The sequence below is a fragment of the Fusarium oxysporum genome, chromosome II (genome assembly GCF_013085055.1).
Source record: "Fusarium oxysporum Fo47 chromosome II, complete sequence".
Classification (NCBI taxonomy): Eukaryota; Fungi; Ascomycota; class Sordariomycetes; order Hypocreales; family Nectriaceae; genus Fusarium; species Fusarium oxysporum.
In genome coordinates this window covers 5,540,854-5,556,927 of record NC_072841.1, presented here as the reverse complement: position 1 = coordinate 5,556,927, position 16,074 = coordinate 5,540,854, and the positions used below count along the sequence as shown (strand labels likewise).

At 41.5% G+C, this 16,074-nt stretch overlaps 5 protein-coding genes across 5 annotated transcripts; 2 read left to right on the top strand and 3 right to left on the bottom strand.

The window, feature by feature from the left end:
• The first annotated feature begins 3,442 nt into the window (after positions 1–3,442).
• On the top strand, positions 3,443–5,412 carry FOBCDRAFT_19172 (uncharacterized protein). The gene is made up of 3 exons (XM_054703588.2): positions 3,443–4,086; positions 4,139–4,453; positions 4,504–5,412. The coding sequence occupies exons 1-3, from the start codon at positions 3,795–3,797 to the stop codon at positions 5,391–5,393; spliced, it is 1,497 nt and encodes a 498-aa protein (XP_054559563.1). The 5' UTR covers positions 3,443–3,794; the 3' UTR covers positions 5,394–5,412.
• A 1,595-nt stretch (positions 5,413–7,007) lies between these two features.
• FOBCDRAFT_316411 (tenascin C) lies at positions 7,008–9,797 on the bottom strand. The gene is made up of 20 exons (XM_059611983.1): positions 9,733–9,797; positions 9,527–9,672; positions 9,369–9,449; positions 9,245–9,319; positions 9,123–9,197; positions 9,001–9,075; positions 8,879–8,953; positions 8,755–8,829; positions 8,633–8,707; positions 8,511–8,585; positions 8,389–8,463; positions 8,265–8,339; positions 8,141–8,215; positions 8,019–8,093; positions 7,895–7,969; positions 7,773–7,847; positions 7,649–7,723; positions 7,525–7,599; positions 7,376–7,475; positions 7,008–7,310 (listed from the first exon to the last, which is right to left on the bottom strand). The coding sequence occupies exons 1-19, from the start codon at positions 9,767–9,769 to the stop codon at positions 7,395–7,397; spliced, it is 1,470 nt and encodes a 489-aa protein (XP_059464311.1). The 5' UTR covers positions 9,770–9,797; the 3' UTR covers positions 7,008–7,310; positions 7,376–7,394.
• Positions 9,798–13,103: 3,306 nt separating this feature from the next.
• Positions 13,104–13,457, top strand: FOBCDRAFT_128856 (ankyrin repeat-containing domain protein; the record flags this gene model as incomplete). The annotated part of the gene is made up of 1 exon (XM_059607845.1): positions 13,104–13,457. The coding sequence occupies one exon, from the start codon at positions 13,104–13,106 to the stop codon at positions 13,455–13,457; it is 354 nt and encodes a 117-aa protein (XP_059466874.1).
• A 215-nt stretch (positions 13,458–13,672) lies between these two features.
• On the bottom strand, positions 13,673–15,408 carry FOBCDRAFT_177928 (kinase-like domain-containing protein). The gene is made up of 3 exons (XM_059608537.1): positions 14,302–15,408; positions 14,106–14,261; positions 13,673–14,039 (listed from the first exon to the last, which is right to left on the bottom strand). The coding sequence occupies exons 1-2, from the start codon at positions 15,351–15,353 to the stop codon at positions 14,171–14,173; spliced, it is 1,143 nt and encodes a 380-aa protein (XP_059466873.1). The 5' UTR covers positions 15,354–15,408; the 3' UTR covers positions 13,673–14,039; positions 14,106–14,170.
• A 235-nt stretch (positions 15,409–15,643) lies between these two features.
• Positions 15,644–15,954, bottom strand: FOBCDRAFT_237498 (uncharacterized protein; the record flags this gene model as incomplete). Its single annotated transcript, XM_059610152.1, has 2 exons — positions 15,644–15,675; positions 15,834–15,954. 2 exons carry the CDS (start codon positions 15,952–15,954, stop codon positions 15,644–15,646), a joined length of 153 nt encoding a protein of 50 aa, XP_059464310.1.
• Positions 15,955–16,074: the final 120 nt, after the last annotated feature.

Genomic DNA, 16,074 nt, shown 5'->3' with positions numbered 1-16,074 from the left:
ATATAAGTAATTTCTATAGTTAGTACTATATATCCTAGAATAAGTTATTATTTTAGCTTTAATCTAAGATAATATTTCTTAAGAGTTTTTTCCTTACTAAGGAATAAGTTATATATATTAAGAAATAAGTTAAAGTTATTAATTTATCTTATTTATATTATATTATATTTATCCTTTTTTATTATACTAATAGTTTTAATTACTATCTAAGGTTTATTATTTTTCCTAATTATATTAACTTTCTTATCTTTAAGGACTAATTTATATTTTTAATTAATTTTAATAGGGTTTTTATATTTTTATTTATAATATCCCTTTTTATTATAATTATAATATATTATCTTTAACTTATCTTATTTAATTATTCTAATAGCTATTAGTCTTACTTTAATATTATAAAATATATTAATTTATTAAGTTCTTTCTTAATTAATATAATATTAGAGTTTATTATCTTATTATCCTTTATTTCCTTATAAGTTATAAGTTCTCTAGGTAAACTATTAGTTATTAATTTTAACTATTATATTAATATACTTAATTAGTATTCTAAGGTAATCTTTCTTTTATAGTTTTTACTAAATTTATTCTTTAAGTATATTAAAGAAAAATAATATTAATATATCTTAATCCTAAGGTAGTTTACTTATAAGTTATAAAAATTTAACTCCTAGGATAAATACTAATCCGGTTTATTTAAGTATTTTAATTTTCCTTTTTACTTAGCCTTTTTTATTAATAATTTTAAATACTATCTTAAATACTTTTTTTATTTTATAATATTTATTCTCTCTAAAAAGTAAGGCAGTTTATAATTATAGACTATAAAGTAGGTTTATTATATAATTATTTATAATAGGTTAAAACTATTAGGCTATAGTTTTAATAAGTCTTTTAGCTATATATATTACTTTAGTAGAATTATTATAAAACTAGTTTAGATATTATATAATAAAGGCTTAGCTTTAAGTAAGAAATATAAATAACTTACTTAGAGTATTATTAAAATACTTAGGCAGGCTAGGCTTAAGAACTTCTCCTAGGTCTCTCTTATTATTAACTACTAAGGCTAAGTTATATATCTCCTGCTAGGTATTATTATTACTTTAATTCTATTAGTGCTATAAAGTAATAAATTCTTTTAGTATTTATTATATTTTATTTATCTTATTAGTAATATTCCTAAGCTGCTTATAAAGTTATTTAACTTCTAAGTTATTAAAACTCTAGGATAAGTTATTTATATTATTTATATTTTAGTTAGTTAGTAGATAATTAACTAGTATAGGGTTAATAGGCACTATAGGCTAGTAAGCCTAAAGGTTAGTAATTATATTCTACTATTAGATAGGGTTAATATTTATAAATATTATATTTATATTACTTAGTATTATATAATATAATTTAAATAAGAGTTATTAATATATAATAGTTAGTTCTTAACTATAGATAAACTAAGCTATACTAGGTTTATTATTAGCAGATTATATAAGGTATAATATTAAGCTTATTAAAGTATTATATTTCTTAATAGTAGATTTAACATATATTAGGCTTAATTAATATAAAGAAGTTTTATTAATAGCTAATAAGCTAGAATTTATAAAAGTGTAAATAAATATAATTTATATATTAAAGTAATATTTAAGTAATTAATAAGGTTATTAGAGGATTAATAGTAATCTAAATAGATTAATACTAATTATAATAAATTAGCTCTAATTATAAAGTCTTAGTGCTAATTATCTTTAGTAGGAGATATGGTAATTAGTAGAAAATATAGGGTATATATAATAAAACTATTAGGGTTATAATACCTTATTTATAATAAGATTTTATATTTTAAAGATATTTAAGAAGTTATATCTTATTAAATAACTTATTTATACTTTTAGGTTAATTTTTAATTAAAGGTATTTTTCTTTATTTTATATTATAGTTATTAATAAGAAGGCTTTATAGCTAATTATCTTTATATATTTAATTTAAGGCTAATTTCTCTTTTTTATAATTAAAATACCTAAAAAAAAGTTCTTATATAAGGTTTTCTAGTTTAATCCCTATTTTAGAGTTTAATTAAGTATTTTATGCCACGGCTTGCCCATACTAGGATATTGTCATCCTGCACCCCTGTTCTTGTTGCTTACTGAAATTGGAAGTTTCATGCCCCGCTACCTGGTGCCGCTTTTCCTGTGCCTATAAAGCGGCTAGCCGCCCACCTTGTCGCCCAATGTACCTTTCAAGTCTCTAATCACCTGACCCTCTCCCTTTATTTCTCACTCATCACGTGTTCCCTCAACATCGACATCTCTTCCTGCCGTCTGCAAACAGCATTCTTTGCGTCTACGTCATCAAAGCTGGACGGGCTTATCTTACTGACTTACGGGCTGCAATCTATAAGCTCTTGCCCTTTGGCTTTGCTGCTAGACTTTTTTCTGTTTTCTGCCACCTATACATACTGGCCGCCTCCCAACCGCTCTGGCCTCTGCCGACCCCCTTTTGCTTTATCAAAGGATCGCTCGAATTGCCAATCTGAGTAATGCAGACTACCTCTTGCAGTACCAGGCCCAACCAGTCCGTTGTTTCATGCCCTCCAGTGGAGCCGCTGCGTCGCTCGAGTGGTCATACTAAGCACTCATCCAACGCCCGCATCATGATAATCATGGCTGAGACTTGACCATGTTATTCGTACTTCCCTCCCGATATGCCTTGGCAATACAAAAGTGCCTTCGTCAGCTGCGCTTGAATTGCCCCTTTTGGATAAGGAATCCCGATCCTTATTGCAGAGTTGGATGTCGTAGTCCAATCTCCTCAAATTTTAGGCAAGTCTGCCTTAGCCATGATGGCTGAGATGACGGGTCGTGGTCTGGTTGAGACGGCTCTGGCCTTGTTACGTTGACCTCATTGGTCATGAGGATAGTCTGCCTTGGCCACGACGGCCGAGGTGACGTGTCGTGGTCTGGTTGAGGAAGTATAGGCATCCAAGTCTGTCTCGAGGGAATTCAGGCGATGCGGTGTGAAGTCGCAACACAGTAGTCTGTTGGTCAGATTATCGGAAGCCGTTTCCGTCTCACAAGCAGGCATAATACGAAGTCACAGATGATCAGGAGGCCATCTGAATCACTCCTTATTGGCGAGATCAACCGGAAGTGAGCCCATCCGGACGCTTATGCAGCGTGATGGCCTTGACCATTACAGCTGTGTTCCAAGGTTGCAGAGGTGAGGCCAACAGGGACTCGAATTGCCATATCGAGTAAATCCCAGTGACCAAACGACCCCCATATTCCTAATGAGGGAATTTCAGGAGGTCTAGACCATGCGCAGAGGCCTGCTTCCTGGTCATCACATGGCATAAGCCTTCGGATGGGCTCACTTCCGGTTGATCTCGCCAATAAGGAGTGATTCAGATGGCCTCCTGATCATCTTTGGCCTCGTATTATATACGCCAACGAGGCCAAGGCGGCTATATGACCCCTCTCTGGGATGGTTTCTAACCAACGGACTGGCGATAAACAGGACAGAAATCCAATCCCACGAGTAAAGATTTTTAGCGAACTCTGCTAGGCATTTCATCTCGGCCTGATTACGTTTCCCGAGCCGCAACTTCCAGTTCATCCACTTCCCGGCTTTCCAATAGTGTCAGGGGTTAAGACGCCGAGTCTCGAGATATATATAGAGGGTCTTCCCCTCAACTCGCCTTTCAATCTCATACCCTCTAGTATTCCCGCAATCTCTTTAGTTCACGACTATAAAGTATTTTATACATTTAAATAAGAGTTCGGTCATCCATTAAGATGGATTATAAATTCAAGCCCTATGTTCCCATGCAACATCAGCAGCAAGCTACGCAGAGACAGCAAAAGCGCTCAGCATCACGCTCGACACTTGCTCCGACAAGCACTACAAATGTTGGCGGTCTCCTTCTACCGTCCTCGGTTGCTGGCCATGGATATTCTCGGGCTGAAGATAAATTTATTCCACCTATAATCTCGACTAGAGATGAAAACCCTTCTTCGAATTTTCCTACTCCAGAGGAATGCTTGGGTTTCTGTCCACCTACCTCAGGAAATCCAGTAGCTCACACGGGTTAGAATAACTAATACTTTAGATCCCAACGACCACTACTAACGTCTTATAGACTTCGCTATCGACTTCGCTATCAACTTCCAAGACACCAGCTGGGAACCTAGTTGCCAAGATTATGGCTATAAAGGTGATGAGCTAAGAAATATGCTTCTGGCGGCAATTGCCACAAGGCCTTTAACCTCCGAGCTGAATATTGAGCGAGAAGCTTATAATATCAACACCTCTGAAGAAGAGAGCAATACTGAGATCAGTTCTGCCGAGCACACTTGGTCACCAGATACGAAAACCACTCCATCAACTGCCTCGAGCATCAGTACACCTTCAGCAACCTCGCCACATTGCCAAAAACAAATTTGCAGAAATCAAGGTAAACATATCCAAATTAAGGACTATAAGAATATCACTGACAATTATGAGATGCCTTTATTGACAGCAATGACAGCATGCAAGATACCAGCCCCCAGATAGCTGACTTAGATTTATCTGATGCTATGTCCCACGCTGCGCTATCTGGAGAGAACCATCCAGTATTAGAGTCCCAGAAGCCCTCATCCTCTACCCCAGGCAACAGGCGAGTCAGCCTGGATGATATGAAGTTGCGCGCCGTTGCTGCAGCAGCAAATAGTATGCTGCCTGGCACCACGGAATCCACCATCACAACAGAGCCCACCATCACAACAGAGCCCACCATCACAACAGAGCCCACCATCACAACAGAGCCCACCATCACAACGGAGCCCAGCTCGGTCATATCCTCATCCATAAAACGTCCGTTTTCAGAGGGCGGCGCAAGTAATAACTCTCAGCTCTCTAGCTCAGATGTCTGCCACTTATCGAAGCGACTAAAGCTCACATCAGCGTCAGTTGAGAAGGCTATGTCGGCGCTGCTTGATGCCCAGAAGACGATCTCCAGCATAGGAGCCGAGTTGTACCAGAACCAACCAGACAGCCTAATGCCATATGTCAGTGCTCAGTCTATAGCTAACACCATAGAGGTGGCGGCGGATACAGTGGGTGGTGACAGCAGCGATGATAGCAGCAATGGTCTCAGTTATGATGACAATGAGAGCGAAATAGAGGTCACTACCTCACAACCGCGACGTTCCCAGCAGAGAAGCACGCAACGTCGCAGGTGGACAAAGAAGGAAGAGAAGCTCCTTCGAGCGCTCAAGGCCACCCAGAAGAGGAACGCAGGCAGACCATCTGATTATCAGATTGCAAACAAATTAGATCGCACAGAGAGCGGCGTAAAGCAACATTGGGACATTATGTTGCAAAGGGAGCAGAAAGATAGAGAGAAGTATTAATTAGAGGGTAAATTAATACATAATATAACTCGGCCACTGTTATTATTACATAACATACTTACCTATGTCCTTGGAGTTTTCCTCAACATAAAAATAGACCTAGACGTTTAATATGGATAATTTATAGTATTCTCTTGTTATAGGAAAGTAGGAAAAGCTAAAGACCTAAGTGCATATTTAGAATACAAAACTTGATATATTTATCGAGGAGTTGCAGCGAGAAACGTATAGCAGCGGGCAATATCGTCCATTGAAGTGTAGAAGAGGAAGATATCTGTAAAAGACCTGGGGCAACCCTCAAAGCAAGCATTGCGGAGAGATATGCTTAATGTTGGCTACATATAAGGACATGCTCAATACCACGCTTCCAAAAATAATAGGACATCATAAAACGGAGAAACGCGTGCATAAAATGGATTACCAACATCAGGACCGTCCTAGAAGCCAGAAACAGATCGCCAAGAAATGAGCACCAGATCTCTCGGCATCCTTAGCCCACCAGCTTGGTATTCTATCCTAGCACAACTAGCGATATCTTCATTTAAGTGCCTTCTCTTCACGTTGCCTCCTTCTTCATCAATTTCACTGCCATCGATTATATAATTCTTATCTATTTTAAGCTTAACGTACATGATAAGCGAGCGTCGCAGTATACTGTGCACCTAAAAGAAGCTTACCCTATAGAGCCCAAAAGTTTAAATAAAATAGTTAAAAATCTAAAAAAAAAGTAGTTTTAAAGTTAGTATAGTTAACTAGGTAAAAAAAATATTTTTTAAATATTTTTATCTATTTTATTTTCTATATAAAACCTTAAAACACAGTGTATAGCACAGTATAAATAGACTTTTTAATATAACTCTATTAAGATAATAGGTATAATTTTTATAAAGATTATACTTAAATATATAATAGTTAGGTATATTATATTATAATTTGAACTAATTTAAAGCTAAGTAGACTTTTTGAGAGTAGTTTAAAAAAGTCCTTTTAAGGTGAAAAATGGCTTGCGACGCTCGCTTATCATGTACGTTATATAACGTACATGATAAGCGAACCGGACAGACAAGCGAACCGGACAGTATACTGTGCTGCAAAAAGTGGCTTACCCTATAGTATTTTTAAACTTGAATAAAATAGCCAAAAATCTAAAAAAATATTTTTTATAATAGTATAGTTACTTATACTTAAATATATTTTTTATAGACTTTTAACTATTTTATTTTATATATAAAACCTTATTTATACAGTGTAAATTACAGTATACACAGACTTTAAAGTTTATAGCTATTTAGAATTTTTTTTAGAAATATAAGAAAATTTATATAGTTTATTTTAAGACTTATATATAGGCTATTAAAACTTTAACTATTTTAGGATTAAAATAAGCTTTATATAAGCTTTTAAAAACCTACCTTTAAGGTGAAAAGTGGGGTGTCCGGCTCGCTTGTCTGTCCGGTTCGCTTATTGTGTACGTTAAGTATATATAGATTTTATGAGATCCGGGTATAAGGTGGGAATATTAGCGGCTCACTCATTTGTCTGCTTCACTTGTTTATTAAACACGTTACACGATATAAAATAACTTTAAAGATTATTGATTGCTTTTTTTGCTACATTAAATGAGTATATAGGGAAAAGAGTGTTTCAATTTGTTGTTCTGATTCCCTAGTGGAATCAGATCGTCCTAAAGAAATGAAATGGCCGGAATATCTGTCCGTCAAGAAGTCTTCCGTCAGCATCCAAAGCTTTCCCTGTTTGCCATATTGTGCGATGACATCGCACGATTTTTCTTTGTTAATTCCTGCCTTCCGTCGGAAGGGTTATCTTTCGTTTGTTCATAGAACAGTCTCATGATCATTTTGTCATCACAGTGCCTCCAGCTTCACCTGCATATTTGCAGTACTTCCCGGGGGAACACTACATTGCAGCATTTCAATAGTCAGCTGCACAGCGAACAGAGCATAAAATCATAATTTACTTACAAATTCACGTACAAACACATCAATCTTTACAGGTTCCGTCCATTTTACCTTGCTTTGGGCACTTGCAATAGCCATCCTGGCAAGTCTTAGGAAGCTTGCACTATAACTGGTCAGCTCTCTAATCTACAGGACAGAAGGACTTTACTTACTGTTAAGCATTTAGGTCCGCAGGTGTCCTTAGGGCACTTGCAAGAGCCATCCTGGCAAGTCTTAGGAAGCTTGCACTGCAACTGGTCAGCTCTCTAATCTACAGGACAGAAGGACTTTACTTACTGTTAAGCATTTAGGTCCGCAGGTGTCCTTTGGGCACTTGCAATAGCCATCCTGGCAAGTCTTAGGAAGCTTGCACTGTAACTGGTCAGCTCTCTAATCTACAGGACAGAAGGACTTTACTTACTGTTAAGCATTTAGGTCCGCAGGTGTCCTTAGGGCACTTGCAAGAGCCATCCTGGCAAGTCTTAGGAAGCTTGCACTATAACTGGTCAGCCTTGTATCCATAAAACAGAAATTCTTACTTACTGTTAAGCATTTAGGTCCGCAGGTGTCCTTAGGGCACTTGCAAGAGCCATCCTGGCAAGTCTTAGGAAGCTTGCACTGCAACTGGTCAGCTCTCTAATCTACAGGACAGAAGGACTTTACTTACTGTTAAGCATTTAGGTCCGCAGGTGTCCTTAGGGCACTTGCAAGAGCCATCCTGGCAAGTCTTAGGAAGCTTGCACTATAACTGGTCAGCCTTGTATCCATAAAACAGAAATTCTTACTTACTGTTAAGCATTTAGGTCCGCAGGTGTCCTTAGGGCACTTGCAAGAGCCATCCTGGCAAGTCTTAGGAAGCTTGCACTGCAACTGGTCAGCTCTCTAATCTACAGGACAGAAGGACTTTACTTACTGTTAAGCATTTAGGTCCGCAGGTGTCCTTAGGGCACTTGCAATAGCCATCCTGGCAAGTCTTAGGAAGCTTGCACTGTAACTGGTCAGCTCTCTAATCTACAGGACAGAAGGACTTTACTTACTGTTAAGCATTTAGGTCCGCAGGTGTCCTTAGGGCACTTGCAAGAGCCATCCTGGCAAGTCTTAGGAAGCTTGCACTATAACTGGTCAGCCTTGTATCCATAAAACAGAAATTCTTACTTACTGTTAAGCATTTAGGTCCGCAGGTGTCCTTTGGGCACTTGCAAGAGCCATCCTGGCAAGTCTTAGGAAGCTTGCACTATAACTGGTCAGCCTTGTATCCATAAAACAGAAATTCTTACTTACAGTTTCACAGTTACTTCCACAGGTGTCCTTTGGGCACTTGCAAGAGCCATCCTGGCAAGTCTTAGGAAGCTTGCACTATAACTGGTCAGCCTTGTATCCATAAAACAGAAATTCTTACTTACGGTTTCACAATTACTTCCACAGGTATCCTTTGGGCACTTGCAATAGCCATCCTGGCAAGTCTTAGGAAGCTTGCACTGTAACTGGTCAGCTCTCTAATCTACAGGACAGAAGGACTTTACTTACTGTTAAGCATTTAGGTCCGCAGGTGTCCTTAGGGCACTTGCAATAGCCATCCTGGCAAGTCTTAGGAAGCTTGCACTATAACTGGTCAGCCCTGCATCCATAAAACAGAAATTCTTACTTACGGTTTCACAGTTACTTCCACAGGTGTCCTTTGGGCACTTGCAAGAGCCATCCTGGCAAGTCTTAGGAAGCTTGCACTATAACTGGTCAGCCTTGTATCCATAAAACAGAAATTCTTACTTACAGTTTCACAGTTACTTCCACAGGTGTCCTTTGGGCACTTGCAAGAGCCATCCTGGCAAGTCTTAGGAAGCTTGCACTATAACTGGTCAGCCTTGTATCCATAAAACAGAAATTCTTACTTACGGTTTCACAATTACTTCCACAGGTATCCTTTGGGCACTTGCAAGAGCCATCCTGGCAAGTCTGAGGAAGCTTGCACTGTAACTGGTCAGCTCTCTAATCTACAGGACAGAAGGACTTTACTTACTGTTAAGCATTTAGGTCCGCAATCACCGCCACCAGACGGGCACACACACTCGTGATTTTTACAAACCTGCGGCGAGTGGCACTGTTATTTCTCCCGTACAGTGGTTAGCTTTACAGATTGTCGAGCACAAAACCATGTTTTATTAAGCACACACGCACCTCGGGGCAGCAACACTGAAAGCCATTATGTGCTGCAGCTGAAACACATTGTCCAACATTCTTCCAACAACGCGAGAAATTGTCTTGGCACCAGTGTGCACAGTCACTGTTGCCTCCTCCCTGCGGAATGGCCCAGGTACTGACAACTGCCGCATCCATTAGCGAGGCCTACAGAGCGCCACGTTAAGAGTGCCTCCGGAACTCACTAAGAAGGAGCCAACTCAGCAAGACGAGTCTAGCCATTGCAAGCCGCTTTAGTACACACACTCGGGTCTTTTGTTGAAGTTAGGTATGAGGTGTAGAGAAGCAGATAAGAAGATAGGTAAAGAAGAGTTGATAAAAAAACAAGATAATTGCTGAGATATAACACTATCCTTTATATTCCCCGGCGAGGACCCACATCGAGACGGACCTCGAAGACGCTTGGATCTTTGTTTCCTCTTGCTCTATCCGAAGGAGGGGTCAGACACGTCATCACACAATCACATCTCTGCACTTCAAACTCTCCCCTTCTTACAACCCCGCAATGCTCACGCTAATTAACCAAATTAATACGATTCTAGCCCTCATAGCTATGGAAAAAGACTCATGTTTAAGTACAAGAAGCGCTGCTAAAATCTACAACATTAGTCATACAACACTCTCTCGTCGTAAGAATGGAATACCTTATGACACAATACCACGTCAAATTAACATAAACTTACAGATTCCAAAGAATCAGCTATTATACAGTATATCCTCGACATAGATCCACGATACTCACCTCCCTGGCTTATTGATGTGGAAGCAATGGCCAACCCACCGCTAGTAGAGCGCGACATGCCTCCAGTCGGTAAGTGGGCCTTAAACTTCGAACTGGTGGGGTAATAGAGATGATTGTTACCAATCCAACTGTGTCAGAATGAGCTCGGACACGGGTGGGTTCCACATGAATCTCGATCCAAACATTTATGTAGATGGAAAAAACCTTTAGAACATACCAAATGCCACTCACCAGCCACTGCAGCAACTTTGGGCTAGAGCATGGACTGCGACGGAGCGGTGCCATTCCACGATTCAACTCCTGGGGTACAAAGCGAGGTTTAGATATCTAAATGTCATAATGATAACCCTCCTGGCTTGTGGCTAATTACTAGCATGGATTCAGTGACGGCTGAACAGTCAGGACAAAATGCGACTAGTAACCAAAATACTCTGCTTTCCTGCCATACGATCTAGCACCTGCGGGAGTAAGAAATGGCTGGAGTAAGGCTTCCGCCAACAGTAGATGGGCTCTGAATAAAGATAGCTCTGACCTCAGGAAGAAGGCGTGAAGGGTTCAAATTCAAGATGGCGGGATGTAGCTATAATGATGCTAAACATACACACCTTGGTAGCGAAAGAAAAAAGAGAAAAAAAAAAGGGTTGAACAGATCACCCGGAAGAAGCTGGCTAACCAGGACCTCCAATTGATGCCTTCCCACAGCCATTACGATCCAGGTCAAGGCCCCCAAGCTGGATCGTTACATACTACAAGTTTTTACGCGACTCAAACTGTCCAGCAGTTGATTTCGACCCTCGAAGTCTGGCCTCTGGGCTTTTACCTGACCAATCTACCTCAGGCGACATCCATAACAATAACGACGCCATATAGTAAGCGTTGTGAGAAGCGGAAGTCGCCCTACCCCTTCGTATGTTCTCCGCACGCGGGTCGTCGGAACCGGAACTCGGCGGGAGGTGGGGATATTTAGTAGAAACTCAGATAAGCCCTATCTCTTTAAGCGGCACAAGACTGCAATGCCGTCACAAGGGGTCAGGCCAATCAAAATAAATAAATCAGCCGATACAGGCCAGCTTGTATTCTCATTACTATAAAAGGTCAGTGGCCAATTAGAGTAGCTAAATTAGAAGGCTATACTATAATAGAGGTAGACCAGCTAGAGATCAGTTACAGAGAATAATAGCTGCCTTTGAACAAATTCTTTGCAGCTTTCTTGTACGTGAGGTGGGTCGAGTGACCTGTTGCAGTCTTCTGCCAGTTGTGGCTGTATCCTTCCCAAGCTTGACATACATTGACTAAATTTGTATAATTTATCTATTGAGGGAATGAATTCAGCCCGTCGCTTTCTAGCATCCTGTGCCTATATTTCTCTCTCGCCACATGCATTTAAAATACCTCGTCTAACGTATATTAGCTAGTGAATGCATGATCTTCGGCAAGGAGCTCCCTAGATGGCTCTGGCATAAAGATAGGATCCGCTGTGATATGAAAATGAAAAGAAATCTGACGCTGAATGAATATCTGCGCCGCGGAAAGAAACTTACTAGACATCGTTGGGCAGCCCTTCGAGGCGCTGCTTAGCGTGAGGAGTTGGTGGTTGGCGTGATGGTGAACAGATCACAACGAGGAGGCGTCGATATATCGGCCTTCGATCTGCAGGGGTAGTGGGGTGCCATCCCCAAATATCTGGGCTATCAGGGCTAGAACTCAATACCAAGGTACTAAAAATAGCTACAAAATCTCGCTAGTGCACCTTATGGATGTTGCTTCTACGTCTCAATGTCGGAAGCCACAAAACAGGAGAAGGTGATGCTGAATTCAAATAAGACTGTGAGCCAGTGATCACAAATGCTACCTATCAAGCCCTGGATTAATTTTTTTTCTTGCCGATCGACGCACGGCTGCATATCATCATTGAAGTATAAGTTAGTGAGGGTGCCTTAAATATAGCAGGTCCGTTACAAACGTAGCTTCCCTTTCAAGCCTCCTCGCACGTTCCGCGTCACAACCTCAGCCACCTAGCAAAGCATACAGTTGGTGGCGCTGCTCTTCAGCTTAAGCCTCTTACGAAAAATTTCCCAGTGACTCCGCCGACCCGTCTGTACGTAATTAATTGCTACAATTCGGTCACGAAGAGGGGTTGTAACCAATTAAATGCACCAAACAAAAGCTACTTCTACCGCCACCTGATTTATGCGGTGATAGAAGTACCAACAGGTTTCATCGTTACAAATTGCTACATACATACCTTACAGCCGTACCTCGTTATTCCGGGGCCACGGGTATCACGGATTGGACCGTGAATCTAGCCGATTCCGTCGTGGTGAAGGGGATCGTCCGTGGTGCACAATACAATTTATTACGCCCGGCGGCTATCCGTGGTGCACATCGACGTCGGGGAATCAGTGATGTACGGGGGGCGGGACATCCCACGTATCCGGCCTGCCCACTGTGTTTGCATCTGTGCTCGAAGTAGAAATCGGGTGTGGTTTAACTGGGTCCGGTATCGCTCCGTTGGCAGGTTGCGAGATCCCGCAGCTTCTGACACCACGACCATAGTCAATCGGTGTAAGCGCCGATCTCTTGCCCCACATGTACCGAACCGCTCCGACCCCCGGCCGTTACATAACCGTGCGCTTAAAAGATGCCAATGAAGGCACCGAAGCCATGAGGTTCGAAAAAAAGCAAAACTAATAGCCATCTTGTTTCGGGTCAGCGAAAATTATCACATTTGTGCGCGACGCATTCGCCAAAGGAAATGTGGCAGTTCCTCAAGAGGATCTTCTGGAATACTTCGCAGGGCCATCAAATACTCTTATGGAACGATGGATATGTATTTACAAAATATTAAAGAGATATTCTGATGACTGTCCGCCAGGAAGGACTAGTCTAATACATGTTATGTCGAGGTATGGAGTGGTAGGAGCGTTGCGGACTATTTTGGAAATGGCAGATAAAGTTGGCATTAATATCGATGGCAAAGATTCGTCCGGCCGGACGCCGCTGTTATTGGCCGCCGAGCATGGGCACGAGGCCGTTGTGCGGCTGCTCCTCGAGGGGGGCGCCCACACTAACGCGGCGGATAAGATAGAGGGCCGGACGCCGCTATCATATGCCGTCGACAATGGTCATGAGGCCGTCGTGCGGCTTCTGCAATTCCATGGTACTTAATCTTCGCCGACCGCGTCTTCTTAAGCTCTATACCACCCCACCACCGCTTCTAACTCCCGTTTATATCCTCTTTTATCTCTAACTCGTAGGGCCTACTGGAATCTGCTTAATTAAAGTCATTTCGAATATTGGAGATTGCCACGTTATTTAGTTGGAAGCTTTCTACGCTCAACTATGCACCACCTCTGCCCTTGGATATTGTCCTGGTCCTTGTAGGCAAATCTTAACATATGTATTGAGTATATTGCTATCCCATTTCCAACAAACGTTCTTCTCACGCTTCACTCGTGAACTCGTCTCCACTCTTGCGAAGTCAGGGGTGTCAGTCTCAGTACGGCAACCCCTAAGTGCACACGAGACTAAAGTATGCAACGCTGGAGGTTAACGATGGTCTAGTTGAACCTCCTCATTTGCCTGGGTGCCTAGAAGAATATGAATATGCCGTCAGACACACCGTATAGTGAACGAGGGTCTACCAGCACTGGTCAGTATGTTAGAAACGAACGAGGAAGACGTGGTATGAGGGTTCGTGGTTGGGGCGTAGCTTATCACTTATCGCGTCTCCGCTGTCCGGATATGAGGCTGTTAAGTGGATTAGGAAGCGGGATACCATAGAGGTTTGTTCCTCAATCACGATATGATACATACAGTTGGACTCAGGGAGTAATATACCTCATTCATCTCTCACTCGCTCCAAAAATCTCCTCCTGCAGCTAATCGTTGCAAGGTAACATGATTGAGTATGCCTGGACTGCCATCTTGGACTTCATCAGCGTCGGCCACTCCCTTCGGCTCGTGAACTTGCTGTGTCACCTCATGAGATAGCATCTGAATAGCCACTTACACCTCTCCATCAGCTGCGGAAACGAGCCACCAAGGATGCTCAGCCGCCATCTCATATAGGACTACTGGCGGGTCCCCGACACCCGGTCCGAGTATTCTCACCACCTCTGTCCAACCTCTGTGTCGGTTCATTTCCCGCCCGGCTGGAGTCAAGTCCCACCGCGAAAACTCATCCAGTGCCATAATGAGTTGCTCTACCTCCCACATTGCCTGCCAATTGGAGTGATCTTCCGCTCCTAACCGCTCCTCGAGGAGGTGAAACCAAGAATCTTTAGGCAGACTATGCGATAACCTCTTAACCATCATCCACTCCCAGTAAGGGGGAAAGAAGCCGCTGCTTTCCAAATCTATCAGTCCACAAACTTGTTTATCGGCTATTAGTATATTGCCCCAATCTAGGTCCCCATGTGTAAAAACATTCAACTGCCCTTCCATTATTGCGCTCCTCTTGTTGATATACGCCACGATATGCTCATCTGATAGGTAAGGCTTAATTCTCTCCATACTAAGATCTGTCGCATCTCGAAGACCAGTGTGAAGGGGCCTCCTAAAAAGAAGAGCCGCGTTGATATCGGTGGAACGTAATTCCCGAAGTCGTTGAACTAACGATACCACTTGATCAGCAATAGACTTGCGTTCAAGGTGAGATAGAGTTGGCCAGGCCTGTTCAAGTGTCGTTCCGGGCATATTTTCCATTACTAGATGCTCAAACTCCTCTGAGACGTAGTATTGGTGGACTCTGGGAACTGGAACTGATGTCTTCATTGCAACCAGTTCAAGGTGGTGCTTCTCGGCGCCGAGATTTGATCGACCAATTCTTGTAGATTTGCAAATATTGCCATTATCTTGAAGGGTTATTTGCCGGTCTGTGATTGATCCCATAGAGAATGGATGTACTATGTGATGCAATATCTCCCCCGGCACATCGGGCTGCGGTTCGGTATAATGGACGTGATCGAGGTAATGACGCGTAGCTTCCCGCCGAGTGCGACACTTGGGGGCATTAGAGAAAACTTGGTCCTCTGGTATGGGTGTATTAAAGAAACTGTCCATGTTTTTGATCTATATGAGGAAGATTGTGGTGGCTTGGTTTTCTGTCGAGTCTGAGGTTTTATAAGTTAAAGATAAAACGAGGGTACAAGGTTCGTCAATGTGGTCTATATAGATTCTTATTATTCAATACCTACAACAACTCGCTACGTGCATTTATATTCACAGTTATACTCCTCCTATATTATGGGATATAGAATATAGAATGTGAAATATGCATATATCAATCTTTGTTCATATATTGATGCACCAAATACAAGTAAATAATTTCAAAAGATAAAAGTAAATACAAACTACTGATTCCTACTGCCCTCATTAAAAAACCCTGTGGGAAAAAGAGTAGCAGCCCGTTGTTCGTTGTAGCAACATTAAAGGAGGTTTAGATATAGATGTTCATCACATTTCCCAAGCATAAGATCTCCTGGGAAATTATAGTTAATATTTGTTCATAAGGATACATCACTTCTATCCCAGTGTAAATACCTTCCATCATTCCAGGATCCTCCAGTGACCTGCTGACAACAACTGGGAGAGATGCGCCGCACTGCGCGCACGTCTGCGAACCAGACATGTTGTTATAGCCGCATTTGCTGCAGTTGACCATGGTGAAGATTGATGAGGAAGTATTGAATGTCTGATGGGATGGTTGTTTCTGCTTGTAGTCCGAGTATTCTGGTTGAAAGCATCTGACCTAACCTGGATAATACACAGATATTTATAGTAC

Excerpts from the sequence above, each read along its gene's own strand:
- FOBCDRAFT_177928 (XM_059608537.1), bottom strand. The coding sequence starts at position 15,353 with ATGGACAGTTTCTTTAATACACCCATACCAGAGGACCAAGTTTTCTCT. Across the intron at positions 14,262-14,301 it reads TCCGCAGCTGATGGAGAGGT|CAAGTTCACGAGCCGAAGGG; the intron begins GTAAGTGGCTAT and ends GAGGTGACACAG.
- FOBCDRAFT_316411 (XM_059611983.1), bottom strand. The coding sequence starts at position 9,769 with ATGGCTAGACTCGTCTTGCTGAGTTGGCTCCTTCTTA. Across the intron at positions 8,830-8,878 it reads GCGGACCTAAATGCTTAACA|TGCAAGCTTCCTAAGACTTG; the intron begins GTAAGTAAAGTC and ends GACCAGTTACAG. Across the intron at positions 8,464-8,510 it reads GCGGACCTAAATGCTTAACA|TGCAAGCTTCCTAAGACTTG; the intron begins GTAAGTAAGAAT and ends GACCAGTTATAG.
- FOBCDRAFT_19172 (XM_054703588.2), top strand. The coding sequence starts at position 3,795 with ATGGATTATAAATTCAAGCCCTATGTTCCCATGCAACATCAGCAGCAA. Across the intron at positions 4,087-4,138 it reads AAATCCAGTAGCTCACACGG|ACTTCGCTATCGACTTCGCT; the intron begins GTTAGAATAACT and ends AACGTCTTATAG. Across the intron at positions 4,454-4,503 it reads ACAAATTTGCAGAAATCAAG|ATGCCTTTATTGACAGCAAT; the intron begins GTAAACATATCC and ends GACAATTATGAG.